Here is an 18,940-nt window from a genome sequence, read left to right as displayed (position 1 = left end):
TGTGGGTCCTGGGGAATTGAGCCTCGAACCTGGGTCCTTAGGCTTCATAGGCAAGCGTTTAACCGTTAAGCCATCTCTCCAGCCCTATTTAAATCTTCTTGTATGACTTTGATGAAAGTATTTTCCTTGTGATTAGAGCCAGCCTTACAGCTGTAACAGGCACTTGAATTTCACTAAATCACTCCAATGGGGGCCGTCTTGAATTTAGGAATGTCACTCAATGGAAATGCCACGTGGGACCCAAAGAGTCCACCTGGGACTTTAGAAGTTCTGTGGAGGGCTGGAGAGATGGCTTAGCGGTTAAGCGCTTGCCTGTGAAGCCTAAGGACCCCGGTTCGAGGCTCGGTTCCCCAGGTCCCACATTAGCCAGATGCACAAGGGGGCGCACGCGTCTGGAGTTCATTTGCAGAGGCTGGAAGCCCTGGTGCGCCCATTCTCTCTGTCTCCCTCTATCCGTCTTTCTCTCTGTGTCTGTCGCTCTCAAATAAATAAATAAATAAAAATTAGAAGTTCTGTGGATCAGTTCCTGTCATTGCCATGTGTATGCTGACGTGGAATTTTTTTATCGACAACATCCATAATTATAGACAATAAACCATGATAATTCCCTCTTCCTCTCACTTTCCCCTTCACAATTCCTTTTGCCATCATATACACTCCCCCTCTCAATCAGTGTCCAGCCCTTTTTTGAATACTTTAAAAAGTAATGTAATAGCTCTTTTTAAAATTTACACTATGTGTATGGAATCACTAGGGTCTTGTACCATTTCAAATGAGCTCCAGAGGCTTGTGCCTTTGTGTATGTCTGGCTTATATGGGTGGCTTGGGAATTGAACCCTGGGCCAGCAAGCTTTGCAAGCAAGCATCTTTCACTGCTGAGCCATCTTCCCAGTCCCATGTAACATCTTTAAAAATGCAATATCTATGTTCTGGTTACATGCTTTGCTAAGTTTTAAATGATGAAAATTTTAACATTATTTCATATCTTTATTCAACGTATTTATTACATAGAGGGAGCGAGAGAATGGGCATGCCAGCGCCTCTAGCCACTGCTAATGAATTCCACACACATGCCGCAGCCACCATGCACATCTGGCCTAAGTGGGTACTGGGGAGTGAACCTCGGTCCTTAGGCTTTTCAGGCAAGCACCTTAACTGCTAAACCATCTCCAGCCCCACAGCTTATTTCAGAAATATAAGCCTGCTATGGTGGTGCAAGTCTTTAGTCCCAGCATGCAGGAAGCTGAGACGGGAGGATCAGAGAACAATGTGAAATAACATCAGATAGTCTTGGTGTAGTTCTCACACACAGGTCTTTAAGTTAATGCTGTTTAATAAGGTAAGAACTCCTGGCATTCCAAATGCCCTGTAATCACAGTGTCACCAGAGACTTACTCCCCCTACCCTCGATGTAGGGTTTCACTCTGGTCCAGGCTGACCTGGAATTCACTAGGTAGGCTCAGCGTGGCCTTGAACTCATGGTGATCTTCCTACCTCTGCCTCCTGAGTGCTGGGATTAAAGGCTTGCGCCACCACGCCCAGCTGGAATGAAACTTGGAAGTACTGAGCCGCAGTCTGTTCTTGGCTTACACGGGAATTAGGCATCAGGTTGGGGTGAATTTTAGTGGTTAAGTTTAAATGGACATAGAAGACTTTGGTTGGTGGATCAGGGAGAGAGCAAAGACTGGGAGCACCACAAAGCTCAAGGGGGAGAGAGGGTTCCTGAGACTGGCTTCCTTGTTTCTCCCAGGGTCCTCTTACCTGGTCATCTTGGCTGTCTCATACCCAGGCGCAATCGCTGTTCTCTAGTGTTCCAAACTGTACTGTTTTAACCTTAACATTAATTTTTAACCATTGCATTTCTAAGGCAACGGCAAAAGATAAAAGCTATTGTCAAGGAGTAGCTGAGCTGCTGCAGCCAAGGGCACAGGGCAAGATTGCTGTTTCTCAAGGGCCCCGTCCTGTTTAGTGAGTTTCTTCCCCTGGCTCTCTGTCATTACCACCTGCAGCCTGATTTCAGACTTCAGTTCCGCCCTGGGGTGCATCTTGTACTCAAAAGTTTCAATACCAAGACTGGCAGGAGGGTGCACCCTTGCAGTATTTCTCAGCCACTTGTTAGCCCAGAAGTTCAAGAGACGCTAGTGACCCAATTCCATAAGCGGCTGCTGCAAAAAGCGAGCCTCCCACATACCCAGACATCCAGCACACACCGAAGATTCGAGCATTGAGGAGACCCAGAGAACTGTCAAGCGCTCCAGGCCATTCTGAGCTACAGCAAGATCCTATATCAAACACAGAAGAAGCAAATGCTCATGAATTCTGCGCACACGACGCTAGCACGCGGGTTCTCGAGAAGGCAGGGGATTTTCCTCGGGGATCGATGGCAGAACCTCCAGATGTTTGCCTGACATCCGCCAGACGTCCTTTCAGGAAGGCAAACAGTAGTCGCCAAAGCCACCAACCCGCCTCGTGTCGGCAGTGAAGGCCCTCGCCGCGCTTCAGTGGCGAGTCAGTCCCGGTGTCACGGTCGCCGGTCACCCCAACAGCAAACCACGGAGACGAGCCAATCCCCGGCGCCGGAAGGCGAGCGGCCGCGCGGGGAGCGCCGGGGCCGCACGCTCACGCCGCCCTCGGCGAGACCCGCCTCCCGCCGGGGGCTTTGTTGAGCGCGGAGGCCGCGTCACTTCCTCCTCGGCTGTCCGCTGCCCGCCCCCAGCGCCGCCGTAACCCAGGGCAACGGCCCGGCCGGCCCGGGTGAGCCCCTGCGGGCCCGTCCACTCCGTGCGACCCTATGAGGGCCTGACCGGCGCGCCCTCGCCCCCGGGAGAGGTGTCCACACGACTTCGCGGGAGGCCGAGCGTCCTAGGGAAGCGCCCTCACGAGACGGGAAGCCCCCGAGAAGGTGGGCTCGGAGTGGGCGGGGCGCGGCCGCGGGAGCCGTTTGGTGGGCGGGGCCTGGCCGCGAAGGGGCGGGGCTGGGCGCGGCGCGCGGGGACCGTCCTAAAAGCTGGAGTCTGGCCGGCACTGTAGGTAGGAGGAGGGGAGCAGCTAGACAAGTTGGAAGGCGGGCGAAGGGGAGGAGTATAGTGGAGAGAGGTGGGGCCTGCGGAAGGGGTGGGGCTAGTAGAAGAAAGAGGAGCTAAGCGTGAAGGGTGTGGATTTTGGGAGGTGGGTATGTATTTGAAAGCTTGTACTTTTCTGTCTGCTCTAAAAGCTGTGCGAGAGCCGAGACAGGTGGTATTTTACTATTTTCTTAGGGCTACGTGTTTTGTGAATTAAAGGAAGTGGAAGAAGAAGAGTTGGAAATGGCTGGAGTAGAAATGGTCTTCAGACACTTGTACCGTGTTGTACAGTGTTTCAATTTCTTTTTTCAAAAAAGAAATAGTTTATTCCTTTGGGAGAGAGAGGGAGGCAGGTAGAGAATGGGTGCGCTAGGGCTTCTAGTCACTGCAAACGAACTCCAGACGCATGCACTATCTTGTGCAGCTGGCTTACATGGGTCCTGGGGAATTGAACCTGGGTCCTTTGGCTTTGCAGGCAAGTGCTTTAATTGCTAAGCCATCTCTCCAGCCCGCTATTCATTTCTTCATTCAACACATAGTTTGATAAGGATGTTGTACACATTACAACCAGAAGAATTTAAAGAATATTTAATCATGGCAACTGTGTCCTGTATGTATATGATGATAATGGCACAGATAATAACATAGAAAGGTACAAATTTTTATTTGCACCAAGGTCTTTCTATGAATCCCAGGTTTGTCTTGAACTTGTGATCCTCCTGTGTCTGCTTCCTGAGTGCTGGGTTTATAAGGATGCACCACTGTGCATAGAAGGAAAATAAAATGTATATTTAGGCAGTGGGGAGATGGCTCAGTGAATAAAGGCCTCAATTGGGTTCACAGAGTCCATAGAAAGGTAGACACTGTGGCACTAATGTCAGTAATCTCAGCACACCTATGGTAGAAGGGAGGTATAGCCAGCAGAATCACCCAGAGTCTCTCCGGCCAGCTGGCCTGGCTAATGCAGCTGTGAACAACGGAAGGAGAGATACTGCTTCAAACAAGGTTGAAGGTGAGGACCAACATGAAAGTTATCCTCCAACCTCCATACATGTGCTGTGGCATGCTTATGCCTTCACTCACACACTCGAAGTCGTACATACGCCTCCTCCTAACATTTATGCCCTTGAAATTGTGTACAAACTGCAAGCTGAGTAGTGCTTATGCCTGACTTTGAGGGGAAATTTCAACTCTCTGTCCAGTGTGTTTCTAACGTATTGATAAATTAGACTGGAGTCTGACATTTTTCTGTAGAAACTATATTGATAGTAGTCAAGATACCCAAGTCAGCCTTCAAGCCTTGTTTATGAAATTTAGCCCTCTTTGTCTTAAGATACTTCTACCATGGTGTACAGTGTTTCTAATTAATTTCTTCATTCAACACAGGGTTTGATAGAAACTTGCATGTGTGTTTATGGGTATACTAGGGCCTCTTATTGCTGCAAACAAACACCAGATGCTTGTGTTCTGTTTTTTTTTTTTTTTTTTTCAAGGTAGGATCTCACTCTAGCCCAGGCTTACCTGGCATTCACTGTGTAGTTTGAGGCTGGCCTTAAACTCACAACACCCCTCCTATCTCTCTGCCTTTTGAGTGCTGGGATTAAAGGTGTGCGCTACTGCACCCAGCGCTTCTGTCACTTTTTTGCATCTGGTAGCTTGAATTCAACCAAGGCAATCAAGTGCCTTTTATTACTGAGCCATTTTTCTAGCCCCTTCTTTAAGCACTATTAAGAGAACATATGTTCTGGATCATAGTGGTGTTTATACACTAAATATTTCTTAGATTGTCATTTACCTTCTTTTCATTTCAAGACATCTTAAAAGTTCTTTAATCTGTTTTCCCTTGGATTCATCATGCTTTATCCAAACAAGTACTTTGGGGAGTTTCAAATTCAGTCATCAGTGTCTCTGAATCTTTGGTTTCAATGACTTCAATAACTTGTGTAATAGATGTTAGCAATTTGTAGCCTCCATCTGTGGGCCTGCAAGCTTTGTAATCCAAATCACTTTTATATTTGCATGTGCAAATGCACTTCCCATGTGGCCTTTGAGTCCTTTTTTTTTTTTTTTTTTGAGGTAGGGTCTCACCCTAGCCTGACAGGAATAGTCTCAAGCAGGCCTTGAACTCACAGTAATACTGCTATCTCAGCCTCTGGAGTGCTGGGATTAAAGGTTTATGCCACCACACCCAGCTCTATCTTTGTCTTGTTTGCTTGATCCTCCTGCCTCCGCATCCTGAGTGCTAGGATTACAGGTCCATACTACCAAACCTTAGTTGATCTTTGATTGCTATCTGTACATATCTGTTTACTATTTCTGTATAACGTGTATTAGACAAGAATGAGTGATAAAAGTTGAAAATAAAATTTGTAGGAGGAAAACTTAAACTTATGATCATGTCCTTGATCCTTTAACTAGGAAAATACGAGTTATGTTCTCCTTCAGTAGGGGAATGTGATCTGCAGGAAGGACATTTGTGTTCTAGAGTAACATGTGATGTAATGAATGTTTTGCTGCAACCCAACTACTGCATCTGTGTTTTCTGACATCAAAGGAGTCAGGATAGGCTATTGTTGCAGTCAGCTTTGTATTGCTGGCAGAAAACACCAGACAAAGAACATATTGTGGGAGAACAGGATTTATTTTGCCTTACACTTGAGGGGAAGCTCCATAATGGCAGGGGAAAACTGGTGGCCTGAGGACAAGGTGCGTCTGCTTATGTGGGTGCTGGGGAATTGAACGAGGGTCCTTAGGCTTCAAAGGCAAGTATCTTAACTGCTAAATCATCTCTCTATCCCAAATAATGAATTTTCCATCATTTGTGTCTATTTTGTTTTTGAGGGCAGGGTCTTACTATATAGTCCAGGTTGTTCTTGAATGTGCAGTTCTCCTGCCTCAGTCTCCCAAGTGCTGAGATTAGTCTGTGCCACAGCTCTTGGTTCATTTTAGCCATTTTAAGTTGCATCATTTAGTGGTGGTTTTTATTCATTTATTTATTTATTGTTTTTTTTGAGGTAGGGTCTCGCTGTAAAGCCCAGTCTGACCTGGAATTCACTATGTAGTCTCAGGGTGGCTTTGAACTCATGGCCATCCTTCTACCTCTGCCTCCTGAATGCTGGGATTAAAGGTGTGTGCCACCACACCTGGCTTAGTACTCACAATCTTATGCAACCTGTACAACCTTTTCTGTGATCTAATTGCAAACATTTTAGTCACCTCTATTCTTTTTTTTTTTTTTTGGTTTTTCGAGGTAGGGTCTCACTCTGGCTCAGGCTGACCTGGAATTCACTATGTAGTCTCAGGGTGGCCTCGAACTCTTGGTGATCCTCCTACCTCTGCCTCCCGAGTGCTGGGATTAAAGGCGTGTGCCACCACGCCCGGCTTTAGTCACCTCTAGAAGACTCCAGTTCCTCTCTCAAAGCATCCTCCAGAAGCCCCAGTCTTCCTGGCTGTCTCTGTGGAGCTATTCTGGATATGTTGTACAGATTCATGTGAGACGTGGCCTCTTGTGACTGCCTTCTTTGACAGCATTGTTTTCAAGGCTCATTCACATTGTAACGTGTATCTCTCACCAGGCCACAATTTATTTATCAATTTGTTCTTTGATGGGCATTTGGGTTCTTTCTATTTTTTTAAATCTATTTTGAGTAATGATGCTTGTATACTTATAAGTTTTTTATGTTTTTTTTTTGTTTGTTTGTTTTTGAGGTGGGGTCTCACTCTAGCCCAGGATGACCTGGTACTCACTCTGTAGTTCCAGACTGGCCTAGAACTCACAATGATCCTCCTACCTCTGCCTCAGGAATGCTGGGATTAAAGGCATGTGCCACCATGCCTGGCCAAAAACCATTTTTTAAATGTTTTATTAACAGCTTCCATACATACAGACAATACACTATGATCATGGTCCTTTCCTACAACCCTTTCTCCTCCCAACCCCTCCACTGAGCTCCTTCTTCTTTCCAACTAGTCTCCCTTCTATTTTGAATGTCTTTTTTTTTTCCTGTCCTGTTATGTAGGTCTTGCCAAAAACCAGTTTTCATTTTTCTTTTGATATTTTTAAATATTTTATTTATTTGTTTATCGGGGGAGGGGGGAAGATGCAGATAGAGAATAGGCATGCCAAGTCCTCCAGCCACTGCAAAAAACAAAAAACAAACTCCGTATGCAGGTGCCACCTTGTATATCTATGTATCTGGCTTACATAGGTCTTGGGAAATTGAACCTGGACTTTAGGCTTTGTAGGTAAGTGCCTTAACTGCTAAGACATCTTTCCAGCACACATTTTTCATTTTTCAAAAACCACCTGTAATGAATAAGGGCTTTTATATCTCTGTAGCCTGGCCACTACTTGTTTTGTTTTTGAGAACAAGTACTTATTAGAGGGAGTAGAGTGGGGACAGAGTGGTGTAAGTCTAGACAGAGGAATGAACCTGCTGACAGCCTACTCCACATGCGTAACCAGCTTTCTCAGAAGCTTATGATATCCAAGCCAACTTTGAAGATGGTAGGACAAGGTGAAGCTGGAGGTGCCTAGGTCCCTTGTATCTGTACTGTTTTCTCTCTCAAAATTTTTCTTATATTAATTTTTTATTTATTTTTATTTGAGACAGAGAGAGAGAGGAGGGGGGAATGGACCTGCCAGGGCCTCTAGCCACTGTAAAATGAACTGCAGACATGTGTGCCACCTTGTGCATCTGGCTTATGTGGGACCTGGAGAATCAAACCTGAGTCCTTAGACTTTACAGGCAAGCACCTTAACCGCTAAGCCATCTCTCCAGTCCTAATTTGTTATTATCATTTATTTTATGAGAGAGAGGAATAAGTGAGAGAGAGAGAGAGAGAGAATTGGTGTGCCAGGGCCTCTAGCCACTGAAATTGAACTCCAGACACTTGTGCCACTTTGTACACATGTATCACATTGTGTGTCTGGCTTCTGTGAGTTCTGGAGAGCTGAACCTCGGTCCTTTGGCTTCGCAGACAAGTGCCTTAACTGCTGAACCACCCCTCCATCCCTGTACTGTTCTCTTGATGTTGGCACAGTGCCACTTGGACAGGGAGAGCCAGGGGTCTTAGGCTTCTATGCCTATGCACTCTGCCCTCTATCACCAGAGACAGAGTGCTAATGCTGACTTGTCTTCACTCTAACTGGTCCTTACTGAATCTGCTAGTGCTGAATTAAAATTAGCCTTCTCTTTCATGTCCGTAACTGGCAATGGATGACCCTGTAATATGTGTTCTCAGTCTGTTTTTGAATGTATTAAAATATTTCACCTGTCACTGGCTTGTTTTTTTAATATTAAAACAAAGTCCAATTTACATTTTGGAATTGCAGGAAGAAGATGTTAAAAACTATAAGCAACCATTCTGGTAATGGATCTGTGTCAAGAAAGTGAGACTAATTTAGAAAATAGTGAAAATGATGAGTCTCAAAGCACAGAAGAAACCCAACTAACTTTAACATGTCCAGATGAAAGAAGTGAAAGGAATCATGTTTGTTGTCTTCTGAATATCAGTGACATCACACTTGCAGAAGATGAAAGAGTCAACGAGCTTGTTGTCGGCACTGGGTGGAGAGAAGCTGTGAGTATCACCGAGGGTCTTTCTCGCCTTGGTATTTGTTGTAGGGCTTTTCCTCCCAAATAGTTAATATTACCAACAGTGTGCAGTCAGTGAAGCATAGGACCCTTGGAACAGAGGTAAAATAAAGCAATGGCAACAGTGCCTTTAGTGTGTATCTATGGCCAGTTGGTATGTGGATGGCTCCATACTGGATGTTATGCATTCATTCATTTGTTCATTCATTCATACAACCTCTTGCTAGCTACCTGAGACCTCACTTTACGGATGAGGATTTTGCTTGAAGGCAAAATGATATGCCAAAGCTCTTCTGCCCACAAATGGGCAAAGGGCTTTAGTATAGGTCTTCTGACTCCAGAACCAGAGCTTCTTCAGCCCTGGGCTAACCACCTGAGAATTCTGTCCCCTTGCTTCTACCCAGAACCCTGTGGTATTCTCCAGGTATTCTTAGACTCATAATGGAACCCTACACTGAAAACTGTAGAAAGCTTGGTCCTGCTAGCATTGAAGGTTAACACATAATGCTACAATACTGTTGCTCATTATGAGGCTAGAATAGGTACTATAAGTTGTTTTGTTTGCTACTTTTTGGAGATGGAGGCAGAATGAATTTGAGGCTAGCCTGGGTTATATATTGAGACCCTATTCTCAAAAAAAAAAAAAAAAAAATTGGGGTGTGGATAGATGGCTCAGCAGTTAAAGGCACTTGTTCACAAAGCCTGCCAATCTATGTTCAGTCCTCCCCAGCACCCATATAAAGCTGGACACAAATTGGTGCATTTGTTTGCAGCTTCAAGAGACCCTGCCTGCCTCAAAGAAGTTAGAAATGTAGACACCTGGAGGTTGTTCTCTCATGTATGATTGACCTCCATACATGCACTCCCATAAACACACACACTCATATACATGCACACATCCATAATTACACACACACACACACACACACACACACACACACACACACACAAATAAAAGATAAAAACAGGGCAGGAGAGATGGCTTAGCAGTTAAGCACGTGTCTGTGAAGCCTAAGAACCCTGGTTTGAGGCTCGATTTTCCAGTACTCACGTAAGCCAGATGCACAAAGTGGCACATGCATCTGGAGTTCATTTGCAGTGGCTGGAGGCCCTGATGCGCCCATTCTCTCTCTCTCTCTCTCTCTCCCTGTTGCTCTCAAATGAATAAATAAAAATAAACCAAAAAAATTTAAAGGTACAAACAAAACCTTTAAGGTGAGTTAATCTAAGAAAGAATATTAGTTCAAATGAGATTGCCAAAATGGCAGTTTGGGCACAGCTGGACTGGAGAGTAATGCCCTACTGTGTTTGCAGGTCCGTGGCTGGGGAAAGACTTCTCCCACTGCCTGCATCTGGCTAAGGAAGAAGGCAAAAAAGGCAAGGGCAGGTGAAAGTACCACCAGCAGCTGCTTAGTCTGTGCCAATCTCTCCCAAGGGAGTCTGGAGGCCCGGCTTCCCCTGGATGCTGGGAAATGGGATGCAAGGGCTGAGGCTGAGGCTGTGTGCCATGAGAAGACCTGGAGCAGCCTCTCCCAGACTCAGGGCCTCTCCCAGGTCCCCAGCATTGCTTCCAGGGAGCCTAACAAAATCTGCTTTCCCACCTGCGGTCAGGGGGAAAAAAAATGTCTGCAAATCAAGGAGTTCATCTGGTGCATGGAAGACTGGGCCAACCCTGAGGCTGTTAACAACAAGGTCCCCAAGAACTCCAGTGGAGGTGTGGACAGAGGGCTACACATCTCAGACTTCTTGACCTCCAAGGCCCTCATGGTTCTGCCTCCCCTGAAAGGCTCCCCACCAAGCAGCTGGGAAGTTCTGAATAAGAAGAACAAGAATAGTTTCTGGCAATCAGAAGAGAAGGTGCTGAGAGTGGCGAAGGAAGAGTGTGTGGCTTGTTCATATGGATTGAAAACAATTGATGGGAAAGGTGAAAAGAGACAATTAGAGCCAGCCCAGTACCTGAAGGCCACCGACACGCTGCCTTTCCCATCCCCTGTGGCCCAGACATCCCTGCTGGCTGAATCCCAGAAGTGCTGCCTGGGCTGGTCCCTCCTGCCCGAGAAAAACCCAGTGTGCCCACCCAACCCCAACAGTGTACCCTATCTTGCCACCTTACAGTTTTTACAGAAACAGGGAGTACAAAGTTACAGAGCCAAGTTCAAAGCCAAGGAGTCAAGGCCTCCCAGGAATACTCACAAGCACATTTTCACAGAGGCCAAGCAGGAAAACAGGTCCCAGACAGTGGAGACCAAAGTGCTCTCAAGATCTCTCTTGCCATCCCTCACAGTGAGCAGGGTCATTATTCCCATGTCCACTCACAGAGTCCTCTGATTTGCCACAATATATTTCCCTGGGAATAAGTGCTGCCTGGATTTTATTTGTCCTCTTTCTCCCTGCTCCTTTACCTTACTGTTTCTCTCCCCTCCATTTTTTCTTCTCCTTTTTCTTCCCTTTTATACTGTCTTTAACTCCCTCCCCCTCCACCTTGATGTAACCATAGAAAATTGATCATCCTTAGGTAGGTTTGGATATTTTATCAAAGCACCATCTTTGACTGTGTGTGATGACACACACCTCTCATTCCATCTCTGGGAAGGCTAAAGCAGGAGGGTCTTGGGTTCCCAGCTAGTTTGGGCTACAAGTAAGACCCTGTCTCATAACACAAAATCAAATCATAGAGCATCATATTGATGTTATCTGTTTCTGCTGCTAACCCATTTATAGAATGTAAATTGTCAATGCCAGCCCCGTGCCTGCCTGCCTGCCTTGCCCAGTAGAAGCCATGTTGTAAGTGGTGAAGGGCCTCCCTCTGTGATACTCCTTTCCCAGCCCAGAGATGTCTGGCAGGTGTTCTTTCTGTCTCACTGTAGTATCGCAAGCTTAGTACACTGGGCTGGCCTAGAGGAAATTGTTTTCTGATCTCCTGAACCAGACAGTTTCGGTCTGGTGCCTCTTTTGTTTGCGTTCAAGTGGATAACCTGGTGTCTAAGAAGTCATATTTTTTGTATCATGTTCAGGGACATATAATGTCCATTGTCTCCTCTGTCCAGATTGTCGTATCCATGGCTCTCCACAGTTCTGGGTGTCCAAGGGATCAGATCCTCCTCACATTATAGCCTCAGGTTGATCTCTGTAGCTAGAAGTGTTTAGCTACAGTTTTATAAAATCCAGCCTTGGAAGCAGGTTCTGAATGATGAGCCATTGAGGAAGAGTCACTGTCACTCAGTCTGCTTCCTCTGGTTTCACTTGCATCTGGTATTAGGGAATGAGGCTGATACATTCTTCCTCTCTGTCCTCCTCCTGCCCTCATTTCATTTTCACCAGTGGTTAGTTCTTGAAGTTGTACATTAGTTAAATATAATTGTGTAATATTTTTATTGCCATGTAATATTGCTGTATGGACAAATGCTCTAACCATTTTGTGATGTGAATAACCATTAAATTATTTTGTAATGACATAGTTTGACTTGCATAAGGTAGGTTGTACTTAGACTCTTATGTCTCTTACCTATAATGGAGTGGACACAAGATGACTCTTTGTAGATACTTGCTTTACATAATTGGCCTTGTAATGTCTGGTCACTTAGCCTAGTTGTTTTGTTTTGTTTTGTTGGTCATTAACAACAACAACAAAATCTTGCTGGGTATAGTGGTGCATACCTTTAATCCTAGAACTTGGGAAGTTAAGATAGGAGTTTGAGGTCAACTTGAGTCAAACAAAAAGTGGGAAATTGATACCTCCTCTTTGGGACAGAAGTCAGATTTTTTTATTCAGGGAGAAAAGTAAAATAACTTCTAACACTTTCTTCTAAACTGTAAAGAAGTTTTCTACTTCTTTAGTAGGCAAATTACCTTTTAGTGAATACTCGAACCCACAGCAATCCTCTTACCTCTGCCTCCCAAGTGCCGGGATTAAAGGTGTTCACCACCACGCCTGGCGGATTTCCCACTTTAAAAATTTTTTTTGTTTATTTTTATTTATTTGAGTGCGACAGAAAGAGGCAGATAGAGAATGGGCATGCCAGGGCCTCTAGCCACTGCAGATGGATTCTAGATGCAGTGCATCTGGCTAATGTGGGTCCTGGGAAATTGAGCATTGAATCGGGTACTTAGGCTTCACAGGCAAGCACTTAACCATTAAGCCATCTCTCCAGCCTGGATTTCCCACTTTCTGAAGGTGGGTCAAAGGAGCAGCATAGGCTGAGGACCTTAAGCATGAGCCTGGGGTATTTTAAGCCTTCTAAAAAAGCAGCAGAGTAAGCATCATATATAAAATTGTGTGGTGGAGAGAGTATCTGTCAGTATGAAGGAGCAGTCAGGCCTTACCTGCTCAGCTCAGGGTGCTTAGCTTTTGAGATTGTTGTAGTCAGCTTCATGTTGCTGGAATGAACTTTAAGATCAGGTACAGTTTATGGGAGGAATAGCATTTATTGAAGCTTACAGATCCAAGGGAAATTCCATAATGGCGAAAAAGAGAAAATCCATCACCAAAAGTAGCCAAGCAGCAGGAAACCCAGACGAAACTACAGCACTCTTTATTCCTTAGGCTGGAAATCAGATCCAGCCCCAAACACATCTTAGGACTGGACCCTAGGATCTGCCCATGGTGACACCTCCTCCAGCAAGGTGGCTAGAAATCCAATTATGAACTTTAGTAAACTCCTGAATCTATTGGGGATCATCCATTGAAACTACCGCATTCTGCCCTTGGCCCTAAATAGATTTATAGCTATCTCATATTGTAAGTTGTATTTAGTCTAACTTTAAAGGTCTTCATAGTTTTTACCAACTTAATATTGTTCCAAAGTCCCATGTCTCATCTGAGATTTAGGACTGTCTTGTCTTGTAAAATCAAAATAGTTATATACCTTTAACACATAAAGGCACAGAGTAAACATTTACAACTGTTATAAAGCATAACAAAGACAGACTAGACAAATGTAAACTTAACAACCATCAAGCAAACACCAAACATCTGTAGTTTAAGTCCAATATCATAACCAGTGACTGACAATCTTTAATTCTGCCCCTCTAGCTGGGCTGAATAGCCAGGGAAAACTTTAATCCTGAGCCATCAGTGTTCCATGTTAGCCCTGTACAGTCTGGTATATTTAGACAGCTTTGGGTCTCCATTGTAAACCACAGTCCCCATCTTTCAATGGCTTCATTGGGTCTATCAGGGTTGTCATGCCCTTTCTCATGTCATGTTTCAGCAGTGGCTCCTGGAACCATGTGTACTTTATGACCCACTTCATGTATTTTTAAATTTGTTTGTTTGTTTTGTTTTGTTTATTTATTTGAGAGTGACAGAGAGAGAAAGAGGCAAATAGAGAGAGAGAGGGAGAATGGGTGCACCAGGGCCTCCAGCCACTGCATGCGAACTCCAGATGCATGCGCCCTCTTGTGCATCTGGCTAACGTGGGTTCTGGGGAACTGAGCCTTGAACCGGGGTCCTTAGGCTTCACAGGCAAGTGCTTAACCGCTAAGCCATCTCTCCAGTGCTTATTTGTTTGATTTTGAGGTAGGGTATCACTCTGGTCTAGGCTGACCTGGAATTAATTATGTAGTCTCAGGGTGGCCTCAAACTCTGTACTTGGCATGTTCAAACTCTTACCAGAATAGTCCAGAAATCTTGGCTTACTGTTCTGGGAGGCATCTTTAGTTATAAGTACCAAGCCATGTCTACTTCTCCAAAACAAAGCTTTTATGTCAGAGTCATTGTGCAGTAACACCCCACTTCTGGTACCAGTTCTTTTGTAGTCAGCTTCATATTGCTGAGATGAACTTCCAAGCCAGGCACATTTTATGGGAGAAATGGCTTTACTTGAAGCTTACAGATCTAGGGTAAGTTCCATAATGGTGAAAAAGAGAAAACCCACCACCAAAAGCAATAGCAAAAACTAGTAGCCAAACATCAGGGAACCCAAGCAAAACTCCAGCACTCCATATTCCTTAGGCTGGAAATCAGATCCATCCCAAAACACACGTAAGTACTGTTCCCTATGATTCATCCATGGCATCACCTCCTGCAGCAAGGTGGCTAGAGATCTAATTACAAGCTTTAAGAAACTCCTGAATCTTCAGACTACCACAGAGAGCTTCAGGCAGTTTTGTAAGGCTATTGGTGGGGTTGGGAAGAAGTCTCAGTGGCTAAACATATTTGCTTGTAAAGCCTTCCAGCCTCTCACCCCAGATTCAATTTCCCAGCCATCCATGGAACACCATATGAGTATTTGTTTGCAGTGGCAACAGACCCTGTCTCTAAATTTAAAAAGGAAAATGTTGTAAATCAATTATTTTAGGCAAGGTTTTACTTCAGACTGATCTGAAATTTACTCTGTAGTCCATGCTGGCGTGAAACTCATGGCACTTCTACTTCAACCTTTCAAGTGCTAAAATTAGAGGCATGTGTGCCATCTTACCTGGCTAATTTTTGTTTTCAAGGCAGAATCTTATTATAGCTCAGACTGACTCAGGAACTCACTCTATCACCAGACCTCAAACTCACAGTGCTCCTCCTACCTCAGCCACCTAGCACCAACTAATTTTTCAATTAACTTTTAAAATTAGCATACAAATTAATAGTATTTTCATACACAGTATGTGTATATATATTTTTCAGTATATATGTTTTAAGAGAAAGGTTTTTGTTAGATGAAGGTTGTTCTGGGAGATGAATTAGAACAAGATATAATGACACATGTATACAATGTCTTAATAAACCCATCACTTTGTATGCTGACTTTATTCTTTTTTTTTTTTTAAAGACTTGTAAATGCTATTATAGATCTTGGTGAGAATACATACTTTATGCTAGGCAAGTGCCTTGTCACAGCCCCATAAAATAATGTAGTTTAAATATATATTTGAGAAAGAAGAAGAGGTGATAGAATGGGCACTATCAGGATGTCATCATGGAGGTGTCATGCCTCTTCCTACCTGAAGCTATGCCTCAGTTAGGTTTGGTCCTCTAGTCTTCTCCAAGCCAAGCAGGGACAGTTTGTGTGTCATCCATCATTTGATTAATTTTGATATTATCAACAAATATTTCCAAACTCTATTTTTCTGAAGCCTTCAAAACTACGTAGAATTCTAGCAGTACCTAATAAGAGGTTGTTTTAGGGAACACACATCTTCACCCCAGATAGGGCTCAGATAACCAACCAAAGTACAGCTGCACCAATACCAGTTTGGTGAACTAATGCGTTTATTTGGAGGTGGTCACAGAGCAGAGAGAGGGGTTATTTATAGGAACATGGAGGCCCCAAAGCAGCCACTGTGATGAGGCTCCCTGTGTTAAAATTAATCCTTGGATGCTCCTACCTCAGTCTCAGGATGAAGGCTTAATTACACAGTATGGGGACCCCAGAGCAGCCACAGCACTGAGAGGTCTCCTCATATCCTAAATGATGATTTCCCTGTGGCAGCTTCCAGAAAATCCTTGTACCTTCCCAAGAGTATAGGGAGTGAAGAACAACACTTCAGTGGGGTTCACTATGTACCAATTACCCCAGTGGATGTTCCCCACTCAGTCTCAGGGTGAGGGCTTACTTACTGTTGCAGTCAGGTTTGCAATGCTGATAGAAATCACCTGACCAAGAGCAGCTTGTGGGAAAAAATAGGTTTATTTTGGCTTACAAGCTCAAGATGGAAGCTCCATGATGGCAGGGGAAAATGATGGCATAAGCAAAGGGTGGCCATTGCCCCCACATAAGGGGGACAACAGAACAGGGGAGTGTTTAGCAAGGGGAAACTAGTATAATACCCATGAGCCCACCCCCAACAATACACTGCCTCCAAGAGGTGTTAATTCCCAAATGTCCATCAGCTGGAAACCTAGCATTCAGAACACCTAAGTTTATGACACCTGAATCAAACCACTATACTCATAGAGCATGAGACCCCAAAGAAAGCACTTTGATGGAGCACAATTGATCCTTAATCTTTTACTCTCTGTATACTCTGAGATCAGGAGACCTGGCATGTTATTGCATACAGCTGGCACAAGAATTACCATCTATCTCAGGTGGGGGTCTGATGACCCACCTATACCTTCTTTTGTGAGTTGTCCCAGCTGCTTTGGATAGAAGCTAACAATAGGGCAGGAGAGATGGCTTAGTGGTTAAGGCACCTGCCTGCAAAAAGCCAAAGGACCTAGGTTCGATTCCCCAGGACCCAGGTTCAGTTCCCCAGGATGCATGTAAGCCATTTGCACAAGGTGGCACATGTATCTGGAGTTTATTTGTAGCAGCTGGAGGCCTTGATGCACCTTCCCTCCCTGTCTCTCAAATAAATAAATAAATAAAAAAAAACCCTGACAATAGTTCACTGCTTTCAAATTTTCCAGGGTTCCCACATGACCTGAGGGACCCGCTAAGGCAGGAGCTGGAGCCTCTGGAAGGTGGCTGAGGGAAGCCTGGTGAGGCAGGGGACGGCCCAGAGGAAGCGGAACTACTATCTTCCCCAGACAAAATGTGGACTTTGCAGAGAGAAGATGGTTGTCACTCTTAGACAACAGGTTAATTAAATCAGAGTGAGGATCCACTTGGTTTAGACAAATATGTGGACCTTTGGCTTCTCCAGATGTTACTGATTTAAAAAAAATTATTTATTTATTTATTTGAAAGAGAGAGAATGAGAATGGGTGCTCCAGGGCCTCTAGCCACTGCAAATGAACTCCAGATGCATATGCATAGCATAAGTGGTGTGGTGTGTGCACGCGTTTGTGTAGATGTGAGCATGCATACAGAGGCCAGAGGAGACCCTTGGATATCCCTGCTCCTCACAGGACTGGGACTCCAGGAGTACGTGGCCATGCCCAGCTGCTTAAATTGGGTGCTGGGAAAGTGAATCCAGGTAGCCTCAGGCCCCCTCAAATCCTGATGTGGCGCAGAAGCACCTTAAGTGATGAGCCATCCCTCCAGCACCCTCAGTATTTTTTTGTAGTAAGTTAATTTGGATGCACTGACTTCTGCTAAAGTTTCATTGCAGCAAGGACTCTGCATTTTCTGAAGTCATTTCCCATCACAGCACAGGAAAAAGAAGATAAATTGGGAGGCCAGTTTCAAATTTAGTCATAATCAGCATGTTTGAGATGCAATCATAAAACTAAATATTTTACCTAGGTCATGGAAAAATCAACAAGGAAAATGCTGCAAGCAGAAACAGTAAGATGTCAAGCTCAGAACAAAGACTTATTGCCCACAACACACTATTCTAGGCTACAAAGGCCTTAGTTCATCTTGAGATAATATATTGGAGAATAACAAGTCATTCTAGATAATATTTTTCAATTTTGTTCTCATTTTTATAAATTTTTGACTATTTCACTGGTAGATTAAGAGTGGCCGGGTGTGGAAGTGTGCACCTTTAATCCAAGTGCTCAGGAGACAGAGGTAGAAGGATTGTTATGAGTTCAAGGCCAGCCCGAGACTCCATAGTGAATTCCAGGTTAGCCTGGGCTAGAGTGAGACCTTACCTTGAAAAACCAAAAAAAAAAAAAAAAAAAAGAATGACACTTGTTTTGTTGCGGTCTTTCTTGCAGCCTTCTATAACATTAACTTGCCTCAGAGTAAAAGTACCAAAGTTAGTGAAGGGCCATGACAATAGGTTCCTCATGGGCGAACCTATGGTATTTATAGACTTAGAACAGTTACAAATGTTTTTGTTAGTAAAACAATATATGACATATCTTTAAGTTTGTTGAACTGAATCAACACTAGTACTGTAGTTCAGGTTTAAGATAGATCTTTTAATTATTTATAGTCTGGAACTTGCTTCTTCAAAAAGTGTTTACTTTTACATGTAGCCCACATGAATATACTAGTGTTTGAGAACAATAACCCAAGAACTCTCCATTTCTTTAGCCTGTGTCACCTTTTTTTGTTTTTGTTTTTTTGAAGTAGTGTCTCACCTTAGCCCAGGCTGACCTGGAATTCACTATAGAGTCTCAGGGTGGCCTCGAACTCACAACAATCCTCCTACCTCTGCCTCCTGAGTGCTGGGATTAAGGCATGCGCCACCACACCCAGCAGTCTGTGTCACTTTTCACGTATCTACTGGTAAATACAGTGCCAACATTGAGTACTAGGAAACAATAAGTCCTTAGTTGGTCATGGCTATTAGATTAGCCAGCATCTTGCATGTCTTTTGACAACTGTAGTCACATTTGGATGCTGAGGGTATGAATAGGTCTGTGTTGTCTTGCCTAGTGTCAAATCAATGGCACTTCAACATACTTCAGGTGACAACAAATACATTGTGAGAGTAAGACTGCATTGTGCT

At 44.3% G+C, this 18,940-nt stretch overlaps 1 protein-coding gene across 2 annotated transcripts; it reads left to right on the top strand.

Annotated features, from left to right (window-relative positions):
* The first annotated feature begins 2,758 nt into the window (after positions 1 to 2,758).
* On the top strand, positions 2,759 to 12,114 carry C1H16orf46 (chromosome 1 C16orf46 homolog). 2 transcript variants are annotated; one of them, XM_004659590.2, is made up of 3 exons: positions 2,759 to 2,902; positions 8,398 to 8,645; positions 9,974 to 12,114. In XM_004659590.2, exons 2-3 carry the CDS (start codon positions 8,436 to 8,438, stop codon positions 10,985 to 10,987), a joined length of 1,224 nt encoding a protein of 407 aa, XP_004659647.2. In that variant the 5' UTR covers positions 2,759 to 2,902; positions 8,398 to 8,435; the 3' UTR covers positions 10,988 to 12,114. The 2 variants fall into 2 exon arrangements, with proteins under 2 accessions (XP_004659647.2, XP_044998194.1); XM_045142259.1 differs by lacking the exon at positions 2,759 to 2,902 and adding an exon at positions 3,833 to 4,074.
* Positions 12,115 to 18,940: the final 6,826 nt, after the last annotated feature.

This window comes from Jaculus jaculus, chromosome 1 (assembly GCF_020740685.1).
Source record: "Jaculus jaculus isolate mJacJac1 chromosome 1, mJacJac1.mat.Y.cur, whole genome shotgun sequence".
In the NCBI taxonomy this organism is placed as follows: Eukaryota; Metazoa; Chordata; class Mammalia; order Rodentia; family Dipodidae; genus Jaculus; species Jaculus jaculus.
Note: the sequence above shows the minus strand (reverse complement) of the source record. Positions and strands in the feature narration are given on the sequence as shown.

Excerpts from the sequence above, each read along its gene's own strand:
- C1H16orf46 (XM_004659590.2), top strand. The coding sequence starts at position 8,436 with ATGGATCTGTGTCAAGAAAGTGAGACTAATTTAGAAAATAGTGAAAAT. Across the intron at positions 8,646-9,973 it reads GCACTGGGTGGAGAGAAGCT|GTCCGTGGCTGGGGAAAGAC; the intron begins GTGAGTATCACC and ends CTGTGTTTGCAG.